This window comes from Mixophyes fleayi, chromosome 2 (assembly GCF_038048845.1).
Source record: "Mixophyes fleayi isolate aMixFle1 chromosome 2, aMixFle1.hap1, whole genome shotgun sequence".
NCBI classification, from domain to species: Eukaryota; Metazoa; Chordata; class Amphibia; order Anura; family Limnodynastidae; genus Mixophyes; species Mixophyes fleayi.
The window spans coordinates 39,715,781-39,733,252 of NC_134403.1; the positions used below are offsets into that span (position 1 = coordinate 39,715,781).

Genomic DNA, 17,472 nt, shown 5'->3' on the forward strand with positions numbered 1-17,472 from the left:
TAGAGGACTTAAAGACTGTTACTGCTTTCAAGTGAAAATTTGCTCTGCACTTTTGATAACACATGCATTTTACCTTGGCTCCTATTTAAAAATTTTAGCCTAAATCACAGCTAACTGGCTGACTATTTGCATTTCGTCATTTCTATTGTCTGACTAATTTCAGAGATATTTATAATAAATATTAAGTGTACATAAATGCTGTACTACTAAATTGGATTTAATGTAAGGTTGGAAAAGCAGAATTTATCAATGTAATCCACTGACTTATTTTTAAATTATTTGACTGATGATTGTCTATCGCCTTTAAATGAAAAAGTTAGTGAAATAAAGTGTAAGTGAGACATTAACGCGATTGATAACACACTTAATATACCTTCTGTCTCTATATTATTTACTACCCTGTTATATAGGGTGCAAGTTAAATTGTATTTTTGTTCTCCAATACTTTACAATCTAGATGACAGCCATAAGGGTTGGGTACAGTTTTTCATTTTTGAAAAATCTGACCTACGAAAAAAAATATGCAGCTGTCAACCTTTAAAAATAATTAGCAGCTTTTCTAACACACCCATAAGGTGGCTGCTCAGTGGGGGTTTTTTTGTTACATTTTTTTTTTTTTTTTTTTTTTAAATGTCAACAGAATCCATTCAGTGGAAGACCCAGAACTGTCTTCCAGGGTCAAATTTCTGCCCAGTGTACACCAACAGAAGGAACGAGGACCCTACTCCCCTAAATCTTGGCCAGGACCCAACTGGACCACCTCACATTGGTTTCATCCCAATCGGTGCAGGGGTTTCCGAATGAATAACCGGACCAATGAGATTATATATCTATATCTCTTATTCATTATTTCTAAATGCTTTTATTAGTGGTGAATTGCTGACTACCTCGCTTTGCTCCACTAATTCTAAGTGCTAGATAAATATATAATTGCCAGTCTAAGCTGCGAGATTTGATAATCTAACTATTGTTCTAAGCAGAGACATAATAGAAATATTCAGATTTGGACAGGTATATACACAGTGAACGCTGTCGAAGTCGTATAATTGGATGAACGAACGTATATTGGTTAATATTGTTTTATTGGTTGATTGCACTCAGTATGTCACGTGTAGCATAGCATACTGCGATTGCACGGTAAAATACGCACGCACACACTTGCATTACAACATTTAGTTATTTATATAATTCATATTGAATCTATTTTACAGTGATTTATGAGCAGATAGCATTTAGTTTATTATTAGTTTATATATTATGATTATATGTACACCTCAGTGTTATTTAAGGTTCAGGTTAAAGGAAATGTGTCATGTCTAATATCCTATTAATCCCCTTTACATCAACAGCTGTCCGGTGCATTCGGTGAAGAGATCACACATTGCATACTCTAGTTATTGATGTTAGGGAATAAACCTTTAATATGATGCCGACTATAAAATGCTAATAGACTAGTTGTAACTGAAGTCTTGGCGGGAACAAAGGAGCATATCCCCTGGAGAGAGAACCCCCACCTTTGGATTCTTTAGTTTGAACTAGCCTATGACCTGTTTACCCTGGACCCACCCGAAGTCTGGACCTATAGAAGCAAGCCACGTCATCTGCATTGTTCACTCTAACACTGAATGTATATATCATAGTTGTGCTCCCACTAGCTTCAGTCTACTCTGACCACAGTATTCAAGGGTGAACTACTGTTCACGGGTACCCGTGGGAATGCAGCAGTATGTATCTTTTGGTATTGGCTGTACTGTATTATATTATAATCTTGTATTGAACGGTTAACTATTTACATCTGCTAAAATAAATCACTTTGTGCGTTGGAAACACAATACAATCACCCATGCAATGCTTATTTGAAAAGGATAGAATTACTTTAATAACGCAGACACGCTTCAGTGTTTTAACCATCACATTAATATTTCATTTTCTGATTTTAAACAATCTTCTTATTTTCATTTTAAGCAATATAAGGTATAATAAAGAGGATAGACAAACAGTCAAATAAGTAAAATTAAGAGTGTCGGTGTACTACATTAAAATTCTACTTTTCTAACTTTAACTAAAAGTGGCAAAAGAGTTTAACATTCTGATGTTAAAACCATTTTACTGAATACTCATATCCATCTACACAAAAGGCAATTGGAAAGATATGGTTATTCCAGTTACTGCCATGAGCATTGGTATTGTCTACCAGTGACTGGATTTTAATGTGGTCCTCTAGTGACTGAACTATTGAAGTTAGTTTGGTTATTTAACAGTCATTGCTAGTGGTTGGCCCCTCTAATGGTCATATTTATTTGGTTGACAAAAGTCACCATGTCTGTGGCCAGCTTAATCCTTTACTTATGAAATCTAATTTTTCAATTGCTAAAAAATAGGGCTTTTTATCTCAAAAGCTGGATTGCTGTATATGATACATAACCAGATCTTTATATCCCCAGGTCTGCTATCTGTGCACACAAAAAAAAAAAAAAAAAAAAAAAGTCAATGCAGTATAATGAATGCTGGAACATTATCCAACTGTACAAGGTCAGCATTTGGTTGAGTGCATAAGAAAAGTGGCAAAGTAATATAGCCAGTTGTTTAGTTATACCAAAATGATGCCAACATTACCCTCTTGATTCCCCACATGGTTTCACGGAGTTATTAAGTGCAAAAGCAGCTGCCCTCACTCTTACCCTCCCAAACAAAGTTAACTAGTAAGAATAAGTTGAAATCCTATGGTAAATTCAAACTTTTAATAGTGTCACAAATATGTTCAGACAATGAAATTCAATTCGCATTACCAGTTCAACTAGTCTTATCCTAACAGGTGGACATTTGAGAAATAGATGTAAAGCTCAGACAAACAGTTGATCCGCAATTAATGTTAGACAGAGACACTATTGCCAATCATTTTTGGGTCCAAGTAGGGATACGGCAAATACATGCTCTTGTTTCGTTTGTTTATGATTTCAGAAATTTCAGCCAGCTTGTCCTGGAAATCCTTAATGAACTTCTGCGGGGTCTTCTCCGTAAAACGCTCATGGTACTCTCCTAAATTTTTCTAGAGAGGAATGGGAAATATTGCCAATGGAAATCTTAGATGGAATCACAATTTCATGAACTAGGTTCAGTTATGACCATATTACACCGAGCTGCATCAGGGGCAGGGGGCATCTGCACCCCAGGCCGGTCCCATAGTGGGCTCTCTTGAGTTGGGTCACCTTCCTTTTGTCCTTTAAAATGTTCCCAATAGGCTGCCGAGTAGAGTCTTGTCCCCTGGGCTAAAAATTACCAGCCCCCTCCCCTGAGCTGCATGTAGATCAATGGATGGTGGGTTCAGAGAAGTGCAGGAAATATGTAACAATGGGGCAGATCCATTTATTTCTGCAGTGTGTATACTGATCCCAGGTACTCACCGCGTCTTTCTGGTCATTACTGAGCAGCCACACCAAGTTAATGGCAGCACTTGTAGTGTTCACATCAGGCAGTGCATCCAGGATACTCTGTGTTGTGCTGACACCCTTAACTGTGGGAGGGGGGCTTTTCATGGATGCGGGACCATTGGGCATCCAGGCATAGAAGTCAAACTGCAATGGAAGCATTGATCGTCTGAATACCTAATCCACCTCCTTATATTTTATTCATTTTGCATAGGATATTTACAATTTACAGTAGAGACCAAAAGTCAGCTGTAGTATGTAAAATACATTCTATATTTGGGATCTAAATTAGGTTTTCCACAATACACGTGTGCCTTGGTGCAGAATATATAATGCAGGTTTGAAGCATTCATTCATGCCATAAACATTGTGCTATCCGGTTTCTCAATGAAGATTCCTATGTGTGGCCTCAAATCGTCAATTAAGGAAGGTGTAGGAAAGATGCAAATTTTTTTTTTTTTAAGTATTGTATCAAATAAATAGTGTGGTATGTTTTAAAGATGAGATGATTCAGGGGACATGGCCTGCAAGTCGTTGGAGTAGGACTCCCTTTGTCTTCACTCCTGTTAAAATTAGGATGAGTAGAGTTTTTTTTTTTGCAGATTTGTTGGCCTTCTTCCCCTGAACGTAAAGGAGTTGAAAATCAGCTACCTGTGCTGAGCCACTGTACTCACACCACAGATATACCCTGTAACTGGAGGGTAGAGTGGTTGTTGCAGCACTACTGTAGGTGTTTCGTCTCACCAGCATCTCCTTCTGCTTCCCACTTTATACTTGTTAGACTGATTTGAGACCACCGAACAGGGGAAAAAAATAAAATAAAAAAATCTTGCCCTGGTTAGAACTCATATCGTTCCCCGTTTGCAGCCTGGTAGTGGTGCAAGAACTCCATCTGAAATGCCATCTTTGCACCAGAGCTCTAGCTCCTCTCACTCTGGCTGAACATGTGAACTATGGCATCTATTGGGATGGAGGTCTGCTATAGAGGGGCTCCACCACTTGCCTATCGAGTAAAGAAGCGGAGAGGGAGAGTGGTATCTAGGCTGCAAACATCTTTGGGCATCTCATCGTATCCTGAAGCTCTTGTGTACAAGCACAGAGTAGAATTTTGTGATTGAATGCAGATACACTGTAGTTGCCTACAAGAAACAACTCTTAATATGGAGCTCTGTGCTCCATCTCCTATCTAGGTAGTGGTGTCCCCTATGATCTAGTAAAGACAGGAAATGAGGAAACTTCCATCAGTCTGCATAGCTCTACTGAGCATGCAAAGACAGGAAGTTTGGCTCTCAGCAGATTTTTCCAGTGACAGTTGAACTGTAACGTTATAATTGGGGCTGCATCCTTTGAGTTAAAAATGTACTGATCTCTAAATTGAGCAGAGGCACAAAAATAAATATGAGCAACCTGTTCTGACATTGCCCTCAATACAAGCTTACCATCTGCATATATTAATGTACCATAACAGTGTTAAGTACATTTAAAACATAAGTTTGTCATACTACTTGTCTGTTACAGTCAGTATCAACTGTGAGCAAATATACAGTAAATACCCATCATCTGTTATAACAAGTTAAAACACTAAACCAAAAAAAATTGTTTAAGTCTAAAAGCTTTAAGATCTACCACCAACGCTGCTGACACCAATTACATACAACAGCACAAGTGCCCTGATAATAGGTTTCTGCTAACAAGTCATTTAAAAATAGAAGCTAGGACTGGTACCCAAGACTCTGTACGAACAGCTACACAAAGTAATTTGCTCTATCCAAGAACCACACCCAGATACAGGAGAGCTGTCTTTTTTGTGCAGAATTATAAAAGGTCCCGTCTGACCACTGATCCCTGTGGACTATTAGGAGAACCATTTCACTTTCTGCACCGCTTCCTCAACTTACTAACAGTTCTTTATTGAAATATAAAGTTGAGCACTATGCAGCAAGTGTAATAGAACTGCAATCTATTGGAGTTTTGCTCTCATCCTCACTGCCATTGCGCCAAGCAATAACTCTATAGGCCTACAATAGCTGGAATTAGCCCACAAAGCAGTGTTTAATCCTGAAGGTAAACTGCCCAGCTTGCGGAAATACTACACCATTTACCACTATCTCAGGTATATCATCTTCACCGATACAGCCCTTTTGGACTCTTGCAGCTCCAACCAGCCCACATAAGGGCGATTTATCCTGAGGAAAGACAGTATTGAACTTGGGTGACGTTCTCTATACAAGGAACTTAATCTCTTTTCCTAAGGGGAAAGTATGCCTAAATTGGGGGTGCGTATGGGGGGGTTGGGTGAGGGTGTTTGGAGGTGTTGGATTTAGGCAAGGTGATAATAGCTTGTGAAGAGGATACAATGTTGTGAAAACGGATGCATTGCATGTCAATGCTTTATTTTTCTACTACGAATGTACTCATGGTACTTGATGTTGGGTGCCCATGGGTGAATCTATGGTTGCTGGATGGAAGTTCTGCTGCATCTGCTTTTGTAATAAGCTATTGGTGCCAACGACAAGTCTAAAACCTCAATCTGCCTTGTGAGGATAAGATGTATCCAGAAAGTGGATTAAGATGTGGGGAATGATAGGTCCACTCTGTCCTAAATGTCAGCATATGGCAGGTTCGTTCTGACACCTGCTTTGCCATATGATACAAAAATTCTGACAAAGGGCCACAAGGTCCACTTTCACTTCCAAGTATGTGCCTCTTTGGTTTATCTTATCTGAAGGATGTCAAACAGGACAACTAGACAATACTTAATATACTAATGCTAGTCAAAGTGTGCATACCCATTAGCTGCTAAAATTTAATGTCTGTACATTGTGCAATATCCTTGATCAAATTATTGTATGGTTACTAGATAAGGTTTATATTGTACTGGTTTGTATTTCTGAAAAACAAGACTAGAATGATAAAAAAAAAAAAAAAATCCCTGTCACTCACCTGACCACTGTTGACAGCAGAGTGCTGAGCAGAACACATGAAGATCACCATAGTCAGGTACTTGATCAAAGAGGCCTTGGTTTCCAAGGAAGATGGGATTCCTATTACAGGGAATAGGAACATCTCCAATAAAAGTCTAGACCTCTCCTACACTCAGACAGTATATCTAGGCTTTGTTAAACATTTTACAGTTAAACATAAAAAAGTTAAAACAAGGTATATTGAAACACTCTAGGTTAGGTCAAATCATCCATTAACAGAATTTGGTACCAGGAAGCAGACCGTGTTGCTTAAGTCAAACGATCGCACATTATCCATTTTGGCTCTGTCTTGAATTAGGCTTGAAAATCCATTTAGTATAAACAGAACATTCTATATCCAAGCCAAACTACAGGCCCATCCCTGCCACCCCAAATGTTATGGGCTGCGTCCAGAGTGTGAGCCAATGAAAGAAAGATAGGAATCTCCATCCATGTTGGTATTACTACAATCCCTAAAATTGACATGGCATATGGTCCAAACCCTCCAGGAACCCAAAAATACATTCATATAGGTTAATTTGCCAAGGCTGCACACCCCCCTCCCCTCAAGTATGCCAATTCGTGTTAAATTTAGTAGAAATTTTTTTTTAAAAAAAATTCTAAGTTAAGTCACAGCTTCCCTATTGGAATGTTAAATCTTAAATATATTTACAAATAGAGAATTTTGTTTATTAAAGCCACTGGGCTCTGAAGTCCAAAAGTGAACAGATAATTCATTTGTAGTCAGTGTCCAATGTGACCAAACATGTAGGGATTTCAACTGGTATAATTGGGGTCAATTAGAATGGCCAAATAATGGACCATACAAATGCTGATAGTCTTAAATTGTTATATCTTCAAAGCAGATTTGTTAACATGTCTGATAAAGATCAGATTGCGTTATCATGCACACTGATATTAGGCATTTTACAACGTCTCTGCAATTATCAGTGTGTGTGGCCAGCATAATATGTTGGTGAGTGTTGGTGTGGTACTCACAACAGGGCAAATCTGATCTACACCTCACTCTAGCTGAACATGCTAAACACAAGAAATAGGGGTCAATTCCTACCTGAAGATTTATATTCCAAGAAACCTTCTTTAAAGATCTCTGCCACCCAGGCCTGAAGTTCAGGGTCTGCACTGACCACTGCATCACTCTCATAGTAGTAATGAATTATGTTGGACACAAAGCTGGAAAAAAACAAAACAAAGACAGGAGATACTGTAGAGCAATAAAGATATGACCTTCATGTATGAACAATTAATATGTGTTATTGAGGGGTGTGTTATTACAGGTGTCTACAATACCCCTTGTAAGGTGTGGGAAATTGTCAGATAAAAAAAAATGAAGTCATCTTCATCTGGATGGATAGTTAGAACAGTGCAATGTTCTGCAGATCTACATGCACCTCTGCCTGTATGACAGATCTCTACCTCTCCACAGCCAACCAGATCTTTAGCCCATCATCCCTGTACAGATAATTGGGAATGGACTCCACTCCTCTGTCCTTGATGTCATCAGGGAGACAGAGGCTGCTGTAAGTGACCCCATCCATTGCTCTTTTTAGCAGTATTGGTACCCCTCCTTTTCCAGTCACCATAACCTGTATAAAATACAAGATCGTGGATATGTGTTCTGTCGCAGTAATACAGCTTGTATTTTTCTGCCAATCACTGATTCACTGTTATATTGAAAATACTGACATTGCTGAGCCAAGTCAATCACTAAACAGATTCAAAACCCTATGAACTGCCACTGTAGTCTGTATCCATGGTATAGTACGGGTCTCACCTGATCAAAGATGCCCCCAGGACCAAGGAGCAGAGTTCTGGCAAAGACATTGATCTCAAGGGTGAAGCGAATATGTGGTATAATTAGCTGGGAAAAGGAAAATATTGGTTTTAAATCTAGACCTTACTGGAGTTCCTGGTGAGATACAATTTAAATACAGGAAATATACTACACCTAAAATCTGCTTATAACTTTCACTTTTTTTTTAATCTAATGGCAATAATTTAAGCAAAGTTCTACTCTAGTGGTTTGTGCCTCACTAGCACATAGGAATGACTGAAATCACAATATTTAATCATTTGTTAGTTAAGTGGAGTTCTATGAGAAGCACCATTTAATTTTAGCCCATCAGAAGACAGAATGACTACACCCTCACTTACTATAAACAATGTTATCTGATGCTTTGCAAAGCTAGCATTTTTTTGAGAAGGCTACATGCCCATATACATGCCTTGTTAAGAAGAGTTGAATAGTTTGCATCCACATATGCACCCAAGACTGAACCACGATGAGGGTTTTAATGTAGGTGGCGCTGTAGCCCATTTATAAAAACGATGCAATGAGTGAAACCATTGTCATGTAGAAAATTTAACATCTCTCACCTTATGCACTGGATGGCCCATTGGAAGTTGCCTAGTTGTTGCAATGTTAAAGACCTCAGCAAAGAGATGAGTGCGGAGTAGGTGAGTGTCCACTTCATGCACCTGGACATCTGAATTGCGCACCCAGATCTTGGCCAGTAACCAGTCAGATTCCGAGTCACTGGGAAGGAAAATTGGAGTGTTCTCTCCTGGGGTTTGAGCCAACTGTAATAGAGGAAGATCATTCACTCTTCAGCAACACCTAGAACCACAGTTATTCTGTATGATGCAGTTTACAAGCAGTCAGTGCATAGAGAGTTTCCACGTGGTCTAGTGGTTAGGATTCCTGGTTTTCATACAGACGGCCCGGGTTTGAAGTTTTCGGCAGCATGGCGGCTTAGTGGTTAGCACTTCTGCCTCAGCCCCAGGGTCACAAGTTTGATTCCTGACCATGGCCTTAACTGTGGAGTTTGTCTGAATGAGGTTTTTTCTTTTAATCAAACATTGTGGATAATTAAGCTGCAAGAAAAGATTTTATCACGCTTGGAATAAATTTTATTAGGCATTATTGTAAAGGTTATAAGATTGGATCTATAACAAGCGAGGATACTGGCACACTAGATGCGTATTTGTAAATAAAATAATCTCCTGCATCTATTAATGAATGTTGTTACAAAATATTTTTTTCCTGGCAAGTACTATATCAGAAGGTGCTACCACTAACATCACCACCATTTATTTATATAGCGCCACTAATTCTGCAGCGCTGTACAGAGAACTCATTCACATCAGTCCCTGCCCCATTGGAGCTTACAGTCTAAATTCCCCAACATACACACAGACATGCCATAAATTCATAGGGGGTGGTCAATTAGGATTCGCGGCAGAGCGTGTAAAGTGCCATTACGGTACCGCAACATTGCAGATTTCTGTGCAGACGCGAATGCTAATTGAATATGCCCCATAAAGAGAAAAGGGGAAGGGAAAAAAAAACACAAAAAAGTTTGGCGATGCACTAATCTAATTAAAAGGATTTCTACTTTTATTATTCTACATATATCATACACAAGAAAAATGTATCTATTGAAATCAGTGGACCAGCAAAGATATTTTAAAATGTTTAAATGGGATGTTAAAATTATATAAGATGAAAGCATTCCCAGCGTTTGTTTTTATTTAATAAATCACTCAAGCTCCAAATATCCAGATCAGAAAACTACACTTTGAATAAGATTTTAATTATACAAAAAAATTCATGTCTTAGGGGTATATTTGCTGCAGTCCCACTGTTATCGTAGGCAACAGCAGTCCCCATAGGGAGTGTTCTTGTGTGATTTAAAAAGTTCTGAAAATCTTTTGATCTTCAGAGCTTGTGCCTGATGGTGTTAGCCATTTAAGTCTATTGGGAGGGCATTGCGGTAGAGGGATCTTTGGATCCCTCACCGAAATTTTCGTGCTCTCTTTATGATAAGGATTGAAATGGATAGGGTTTACAAAGCGCTTAATAAATATGCCCTATTGACATTCTGTATCTCTTCCTCACACCTTAATCAATGGTGCAGTATTTAGAATGCAGCTTTAACTGGAAGGATTAGCTTAGGATATATGTCACTCTGAAATTTAACAATACTGTTTGATGTCATATTATTGTGTCCTCATTAATGGAGTCCATACACTTCTCTTCCTCACCCCCCCCCCCCTCCACTTGCCCACAGGACCCAACCCCCTCCCACCTTCATCTCTTGGTGTGCTCCCACCTTGCCCACCTCAAAGCTATAGGCCTCTATAACAGCCCTCTCCTGGTTTTCCCCTTACCTCACCCTCCGCTCCTCAGACTACACATGACTACACCCCCCCCCCATATTACCTTACCTGTTGGCGTTCCTCAAGGTTCTGCTCTTGGCCCCCTGCTTTTCTCCCTCTAAACTCCTCCCTTGGTGTCCTTATCCACTATTTTGGCCTCCAGTACCACCTCTATGCAGATACCCAAAATTTATCTTTCATCCCCTGACCTCTCCCCTTCCCTCTCGTGTCTCCTGCCATCTCATCTAGGATGTCCCAACACTTCCTTAAACTCAATATTTCCCAAGACTGAACTAGCCTCCCTCCCCCATTCCACGACTCTCCCACCCCCCTCTCCTCTATTTCTGTTACTACCCTCATTTCTGTCCCTCAAGTCCGATGCCTTGGGGTTATCCTTGATTCCTCCCCCTCATTCTGTCCCTCAAAATCCTGCTACTTCCACCTCCAGAATATATCCAAGATACGCCCCTTTCTCACCACGGAAATCCTTATTCACTCGCTTGTAATCTCTCGCCTTGACTACTGTAACCTTCTCTCTGGCCTACCTGATGCTTGCCTTTATCCTCTTAAATCTATCTTCAATGCTGCTGCCCGCTTCATTTTGCTCTCATGCCGCTCTCTCTGCTGTCTCCCTCCAACAGTCACTACATTGGCTCTCCATGGCCTACAGAATTCAATTTAAACTCCTCACCCTTAAAGCCCTTAGTCAATCTTCCCCTCCCTACATCTCCAATCTCATCTTTACCCACACCCCTATCCACCCCCTCCGCCTCACTACTTCATTGATCACCTCTTCCCACTCCCGTCTCCAGGACTTTGCCCGGGCTGCTCCCCAGCTGTGGAAATGATGTTCCACGTTTCATCAGATTAGCATCTACTCTCAAAGGCTTCCAGCGTGCCCTTAAGACTCATTTCTTTATTCAAGTCTATCAGTCCTCCTCCTAACTTCCTTGTCCCAGCTCTCCCCCAGTTAGGGAGACATAGGGTGGTACTCTTACCTTTAGTATGTAAGCTCTCAGGAGCAGGGCCCCCTTTCCTTGTGTGCTCCTACTATTCCATCACCCTCTGTACCTCTTGGCCTGCATCCCTAGCCCTGTTTTCTTAAGCTTCGGCCTACTTCTTGTTGATTTCTACCATCACTTTCACTCATTGTCCCAGAAATAAATTGATTTGCATTACCGTGTGCGCATATTTATATAATTTTGTTGTTCATATTTTGTTCTTTATGTATAATGTTGTGTCACGAGTCACTTTTCTGTATATGTCATGTACGGCACTGCAGACCAATAAATACATTTTATCTGTACAAAACCAATTACAATGCAATACATGCGTTTTGAAACACTAGGTGGCAGTAAAGAGCTACAACAGAAATATCTCTACACCGCCTCACCTTTGTAATACCCCAATAAATTTGGTAAAATGTTTGAAAGTGACTTTTGTACTTTACTCCTACTGACTAGATTTTCCCCATTTCTTGTGTTTATTTAGGTTTGAGTGCCAGTAATTTCTAATAACCTTTGCTATTCCAAAGTGAGTTTTCTAGACATTTTATTTGCACTTCATGTTCAATAGGAATATACTAGATGATTTAAACAAACTGTAACCGCGAGGCCACCTAAAATGCAAATGCTGTGGGAGTAACTGCACAGTCCAAGGGCAGAGTGGGATAAAGCCAGGCAATAAACTATGACCGATGACCAAACAAAATACAAACCAGTCTCCTCAGCAAATTGCCCATCACAGAGAAGACAATCAAAGAGCGAACAGCACAGAGGCAATATCAAATCAAGGCCTACAAATTTAGCAAACAAAATGCCACGCTATTCTTTGTCGGTAACGATAAAGCAAGTATTAAATCTCATAACTGGTCCCATGAACAGCATTTGTAAATTTTGTCATGCTAAGCCTTTTGTGGCTTATCAGCCAGCTCACAGGCTAGGCTATTCCATCAATGCTGCCACAAGGGTAAAGTCACATTGGATGCAAAAGGGTCCAACAACATGATCTTACTCTTATTTTTCTCAGTCATTTTTATGGGCTTTTAACTAGTATCTTAATAGTACTTGTTTTTATTTTTCCATATTAATTATAAGAAACATAGTTGATGAGGTTGTAAAAAAAAAAAAAAAAAAAAAAAAAAAACACACCAGTCCATCAAGTTCAACCTATTTTAGATCTCCTGAGATCCTGCACTTATATTTGAAATTAATCCAGAGTAGGCAACCGCCCATCTGTTTCAATTTTGAAAATCCCCCCAGACTCAATATTGCAATCCAATTTTTACCCTATATCCATTACTATCCTTTATTTTAAATTAACGGTCGTATCCCTGGATACACCTTTCCGCTAAAAATTTGTCTAACCCTTTCTTAAACATATCTATTGAATCTGCCATCACAAACTTCCCTGGCAATGAATTCCATATCTTGACTGCCCGTACTGTAAAGAACCCCTTCCTTTGCTGGTTGTGAAATTTCCTCTCCTCTAACCTTAGGGGATGTCCATGTGTCCTGTGTGTGGTCCTTGGGGTAAAAAGTTCCCACAAAAGCTCTCTGTATTGACTCCTAATGTATTTGTACATAATAATCATATCTCCCCTTAGACGCCTCTTTTCTAAAATAAACATGCCTAAACTGGCTAACCTTTCCTCATAACTTAATGACTCCATAACCTTTATCAATTTTGTCGCCCTTCTCTGAACCCTTTCTAGTTCCAAATTATCTTTTTTATAGAGTGGTGCCCAGAACTGTACTGCATATTCAAGATGAGGTCTTACCAACGATTTATACAGTGGCAAAATTACACTGTCTTCCCTTGCATCTATGCCCCTTTTTATGTATGCCAATACTTTGTTTGCCCTTGCAGCTGCTGCTTGACATTGAGCACTATTGCTAAGTCTACTGTCTACGAGCACTCCCAAATCCTTTTCCATTATAGATTCTCCCAAATTAATTCCATTTAATTTATAGATTGCGTTCTTGTTTTTGATCCCTGAATGCATAACCTTACATTTATCAGTGTTAAACCTCATTCCATTTAGCCGCCCAATCCTCCAGTTTATTTAAGTCCCTCTGTAGAGAAGCTACATCTTGCTCTGATTTTATTACCTTAGAGTTTAGTGTCATCTGCAAAAATAGAAACTTTACTCTCTAAACCATCACCAAGGTCATTAATATATTAAAAAGGAGTGGTCCCAGCACGAAACCTTGAGGTACTCCACTTAAGACCTTTGACCAATTAGAAAATGTTCCATCTATCACAACTCTGTTCCCTATTCTCTAACCAGTTTTCGATCCAAGTACAAATTTTGATTTCTAGACACAGTTCCCTTATTTTGTAAACCAACCTCTTGTGTGGCACTGTATCAAAGGCCTTTGCAAAATCTAAGTAGACCACATCTACTGTCCTGGTCTAAGTTCCCACTAACTTCCTCGTAGAAACTAATTAGATTAGTTTGACATGACCTATCCCTCACAAATAATTTTATTGCGTACCAAGTAATCCTGACCCTTAAAATACCTTCCAGTAGTTTCCCCACTATTGATGTCAGGCTTACAGGTCTATAATTCTCTGGTTGCGATCTCATCCCCTTTTTAAACAATGGCACCACATCTGCTATTCGCCAATCACTTGGTAGTGAGCCTGATGAGATTGAATCTCTGAAAATTAAGAATAGCGGTCTAGCTATTTCCGAGTTTAACTCCATAAGGACCCTTGGGTGTATGCCATCTGGACCTGGAGCTTTATTTATCTTAATATTCTTCAGTCGCCTGATAGTAGTTTATGCTACATACTGGCATGATCAACAAATTTAATTGTATTGTTAACTTTGAATTTTATCACAATTCCTTTTTGATTCACAGTATTATTTGCAAATTCATGGTACAGCAATGGGCACAAAGTTAGCCCTAAGCTTTCAGACATATGGGGCTATTTGAAGAACAGTACATTTGGAATAATGGCTATGGGGTGAACCTGTTGCTCTATATAAGGTACATTGAGGATTTGTTTATTTGGGACGGTGACAGATTTTTCTTAGGAATTTGTTAAGCACCTTAACACTAGCACTTTTGGTTTGAAATTTACAAGTTCTTTTAATAAGTATGGTATTAATTTTCATGGATAATGCCTATCAGTAGAGGAGATACACAAACATACCAAAAAGTGAATAGAAATTTTTTTTTGCATTTCAAAAGTTGTTCTTCCAACTATCCAAATGACAATATTCCAAAAGGACAGCTTCTCAGGTTACAGAGGAACTGTACCTCAGATGAGACTTTCGACAGGCAGATTATCTACTCAATTCCTTTTTAGATCAAGGCAACCCACAAATCACTTTTGGATAAAGCATTTTTGGAAGTGAAAGAAATACAATTAGTGAAGAAACAGAAAGCCAATAGTTTTACGAAAAAAAATTGTTATAATTTTTCAATCCTCAAACATGATGAAATACTGATGACCTCAATCCAAAGATCCCAAAGTGATTTTCAAAAGGGCTGCAACATTAAATAGGCTGGTGCCAAGTCATTATAAAAAAAGTTTTGGGGAAACTAGTAAGAATATTATGTACCAATCAAAAACTAATTGACTCCATTAAACCTAGGGTTTTGGCTTTTTTAAATGTGGTAAGAAATATTGTACAACATGTACATTCGTTCAAAATAGAAAAACAAACTTGTTCTACACAAGAAAATTATGAAATTGGGGATTTCCGAATTGCCAATCCAAATTTGTGATCTACTTATTGGTATGTAAATGTGGTGCCCAATAAGTAGGCAGGACCACAAGAACCTTGAATATGAGATTCCTGGAACACAGAAGAAATAACAATTTACTTACTGGTAAATTTCTTTGATTTCATAGGGGACACTGAAAAGTCTTGACAATGGGGTAAAGAGTGATGTTTGCTTGGAGTTGGCACAATAAAGTTTTGTTTGAAGTGCTGACTATATCCTCTCTATGCCCCTTCTAGAAGTCAGTTTAGTACTATGCCCGAGGAGAGACTCAACCAATTTTTCAGAAAGAGATGAATAAACATAGCCAAAGATACAGTAACTGAAAAGACACAGAATTAGTCAACAAACAATTGATGCAGGCCACCCGTCTTGCGAACTGTTGCTGTTCTTTTCACGTATATTCTTAGAGCTCTGACCACATCCACAGAACGGACTGATGGAGAATTATCCTCCAGGATAGGTATAACTATCGGTTGGTTAATCTGGAAAGCAGATACAGCTTTTGGAAGGAACCCCAAAACTTTGTTCTTAATTCAGCCGTGCTATTAAAAAAACACTAGATATGGTAACTTACATGACAGGGCACTAAGATTCGATACTCGCCTTGCTGAAACCAAGACCAAATATGACCCATTTTCATGAAAGATATTTAATTTGTTAATTCCAAGGGCTCAAAAAGGAAGAACTGGAGGAAGGATAATACCAACTCCAGATCCCATGGCATAGTTGGTGCTGCAACAAATAGAGGTTGTAACCTCAAAAATGCAGTAAGAAGGTCTGTACCTCTGGTAGAATTGTCAGTTTCTGCTGAAAAAAAAAAAATATATAGATAAGGTTGAGGCCTGCACTTTCAAAGATCCCAGTCTCATTCCTGCCTGTAAAAACAAGAGAAACCTGGGTGTTTTAAAGGCTGATGTAGATACTTTCAGACCTTTGCACCATTTGATATATGATTTCCAGATTCAATGGTAGCGTTTTGATGCGACTTTTCCTTGCAGCCACCATAGTTGTAATGACCGATGATGGAAAGCCTCTGTCTTAGGATTGTCCTCAATAGCCATGCCGTTAAACGCAACCACTGTAAGTCTGGATGAACTAGTGGACCTTGCAGCAGAAGGTCTCTTAAGCGGTAGAGGCCACGGGTTGTCCAGAAGCAGCTGAATGACTGAGTACCATGCTCTGTGGAGCCAATCCAGCATATCTTAACCCCTGACCTCCTGTTCCTCTTGAGAAGTCGAGGAAGCATGTGTTCGCTCCTTTTCCCATAGCTGTACTAGAAGTTCCATGGAGCTGTCAATGCATCTACTGCCACTGCCTTTGGATCGCTTGTTCAAGCACAATACAGTGGAAGCTTGTAATTGTGTCTTGACGCCATCAGGTCTATTTGTGGTAAACCACACCAGCTTACTAGGGATTGAAACACGTGTTCAATTCCCATTCCCCTTGAAGAATGTCTTGGTGACTTAAATAGAAAACTGGGAGGCAGACTATTCATGGTATGAAAACTGCTGATATCACCTGTGCGCGATTCTCTGACCAGCGCAGAATGCGACTTACTCGTTCATTGCACTTCTGCCTTGGTGATTTATATATGCAACTGCAGTCGCATTGTCTGACTGCACTTGAATAGCTCTTCCTTGAAGGGACTGCTTCCAGGAGAGCATTAAATATTGCTCCGAGTTCCAGACAATTTATCGGTAGATTTTTCCTGCAGTGACTAGCGACTTTGGAAAGTGTGACCCAGAGTCACTGCTCCCAAACCTCTGACTCGCATCTGTGGTCAGGAGCATCCAGTCAGATACTCTGAAAACTCTGCCGCTCAGAAGATGGCTTGACTGTAGCCACCACGTGAGGGACAATCTTGTTTTTGGAGCAAGGTCACCAACTGTTGCAGAAACAGATGAGATCCTGTACACTGGCTTAAGTCCAGCTGCAAGGTCCAGAAGTGGAACCTTCCATAAGGTATGGCTTCAAATGTAGCCACCATCCTCCCTAGAAGGCATGTACATGTGTGGACAGACACTCTGGTGTTTTAGTATCTCCCCAATCATACTTTGGATAGTTACCTCCTTGACCTGAGGAAGGAATATTCTCTTCTGGACAGTATCCAGTACCATCCCTAGAAATTTTAGTCTCTGGGAAGGTATCAATTTAGATTTTTTT

The 17,472-nt window shown here is 39.5% G+C and overlaps 1 protein-coding gene across 2 annotated transcripts in view; it reads right to left on the reverse strand.

The window, feature by feature from the left end:
- Nucleotides 1–2,739: 2,739 nt before the first annotated feature.
- LOC142140868 (polyunsaturated fatty acid lipoxygenase ALOX15B-like) overlaps nt 2,740–17,472 on the reverse strand; it is a 46,350-nt gene continuing 31,617 nt past the window's right edge. For both annotated transcript variants that reach the window (XM_075198826.1, XM_075198827.1), the window contains exons 9-15: nt 8,789–8,992; nt 8,187–8,273; nt 7,829–7,998; nt 7,464–7,585; nt 6,372–6,472; nt 3,405–3,575; nt 2,740–3,049 (exon numbers count right to left, since the gene is read on the reverse strand). In XM_075198826.1, coding sequence (XP_075054927.1) covers nt 2,873–3,049; nt 3,405–3,575; nt 6,372–6,472; nt 7,464–7,585; nt 7,829–7,998; nt 8,187–8,273; nt 8,789–8,992 — 1,032 coding nt within the window. In that variant the 3' untranslated portion in view covers nt 2,740–2,872. The remainder of the gene's footprint in view (nt 3,050–3,404; nt 3,576–6,371; nt 6,473–7,463; nt 7,586–7,828; nt 7,999–8,186; nt 8,274–8,788; nt 8,993–17,472) is intronic.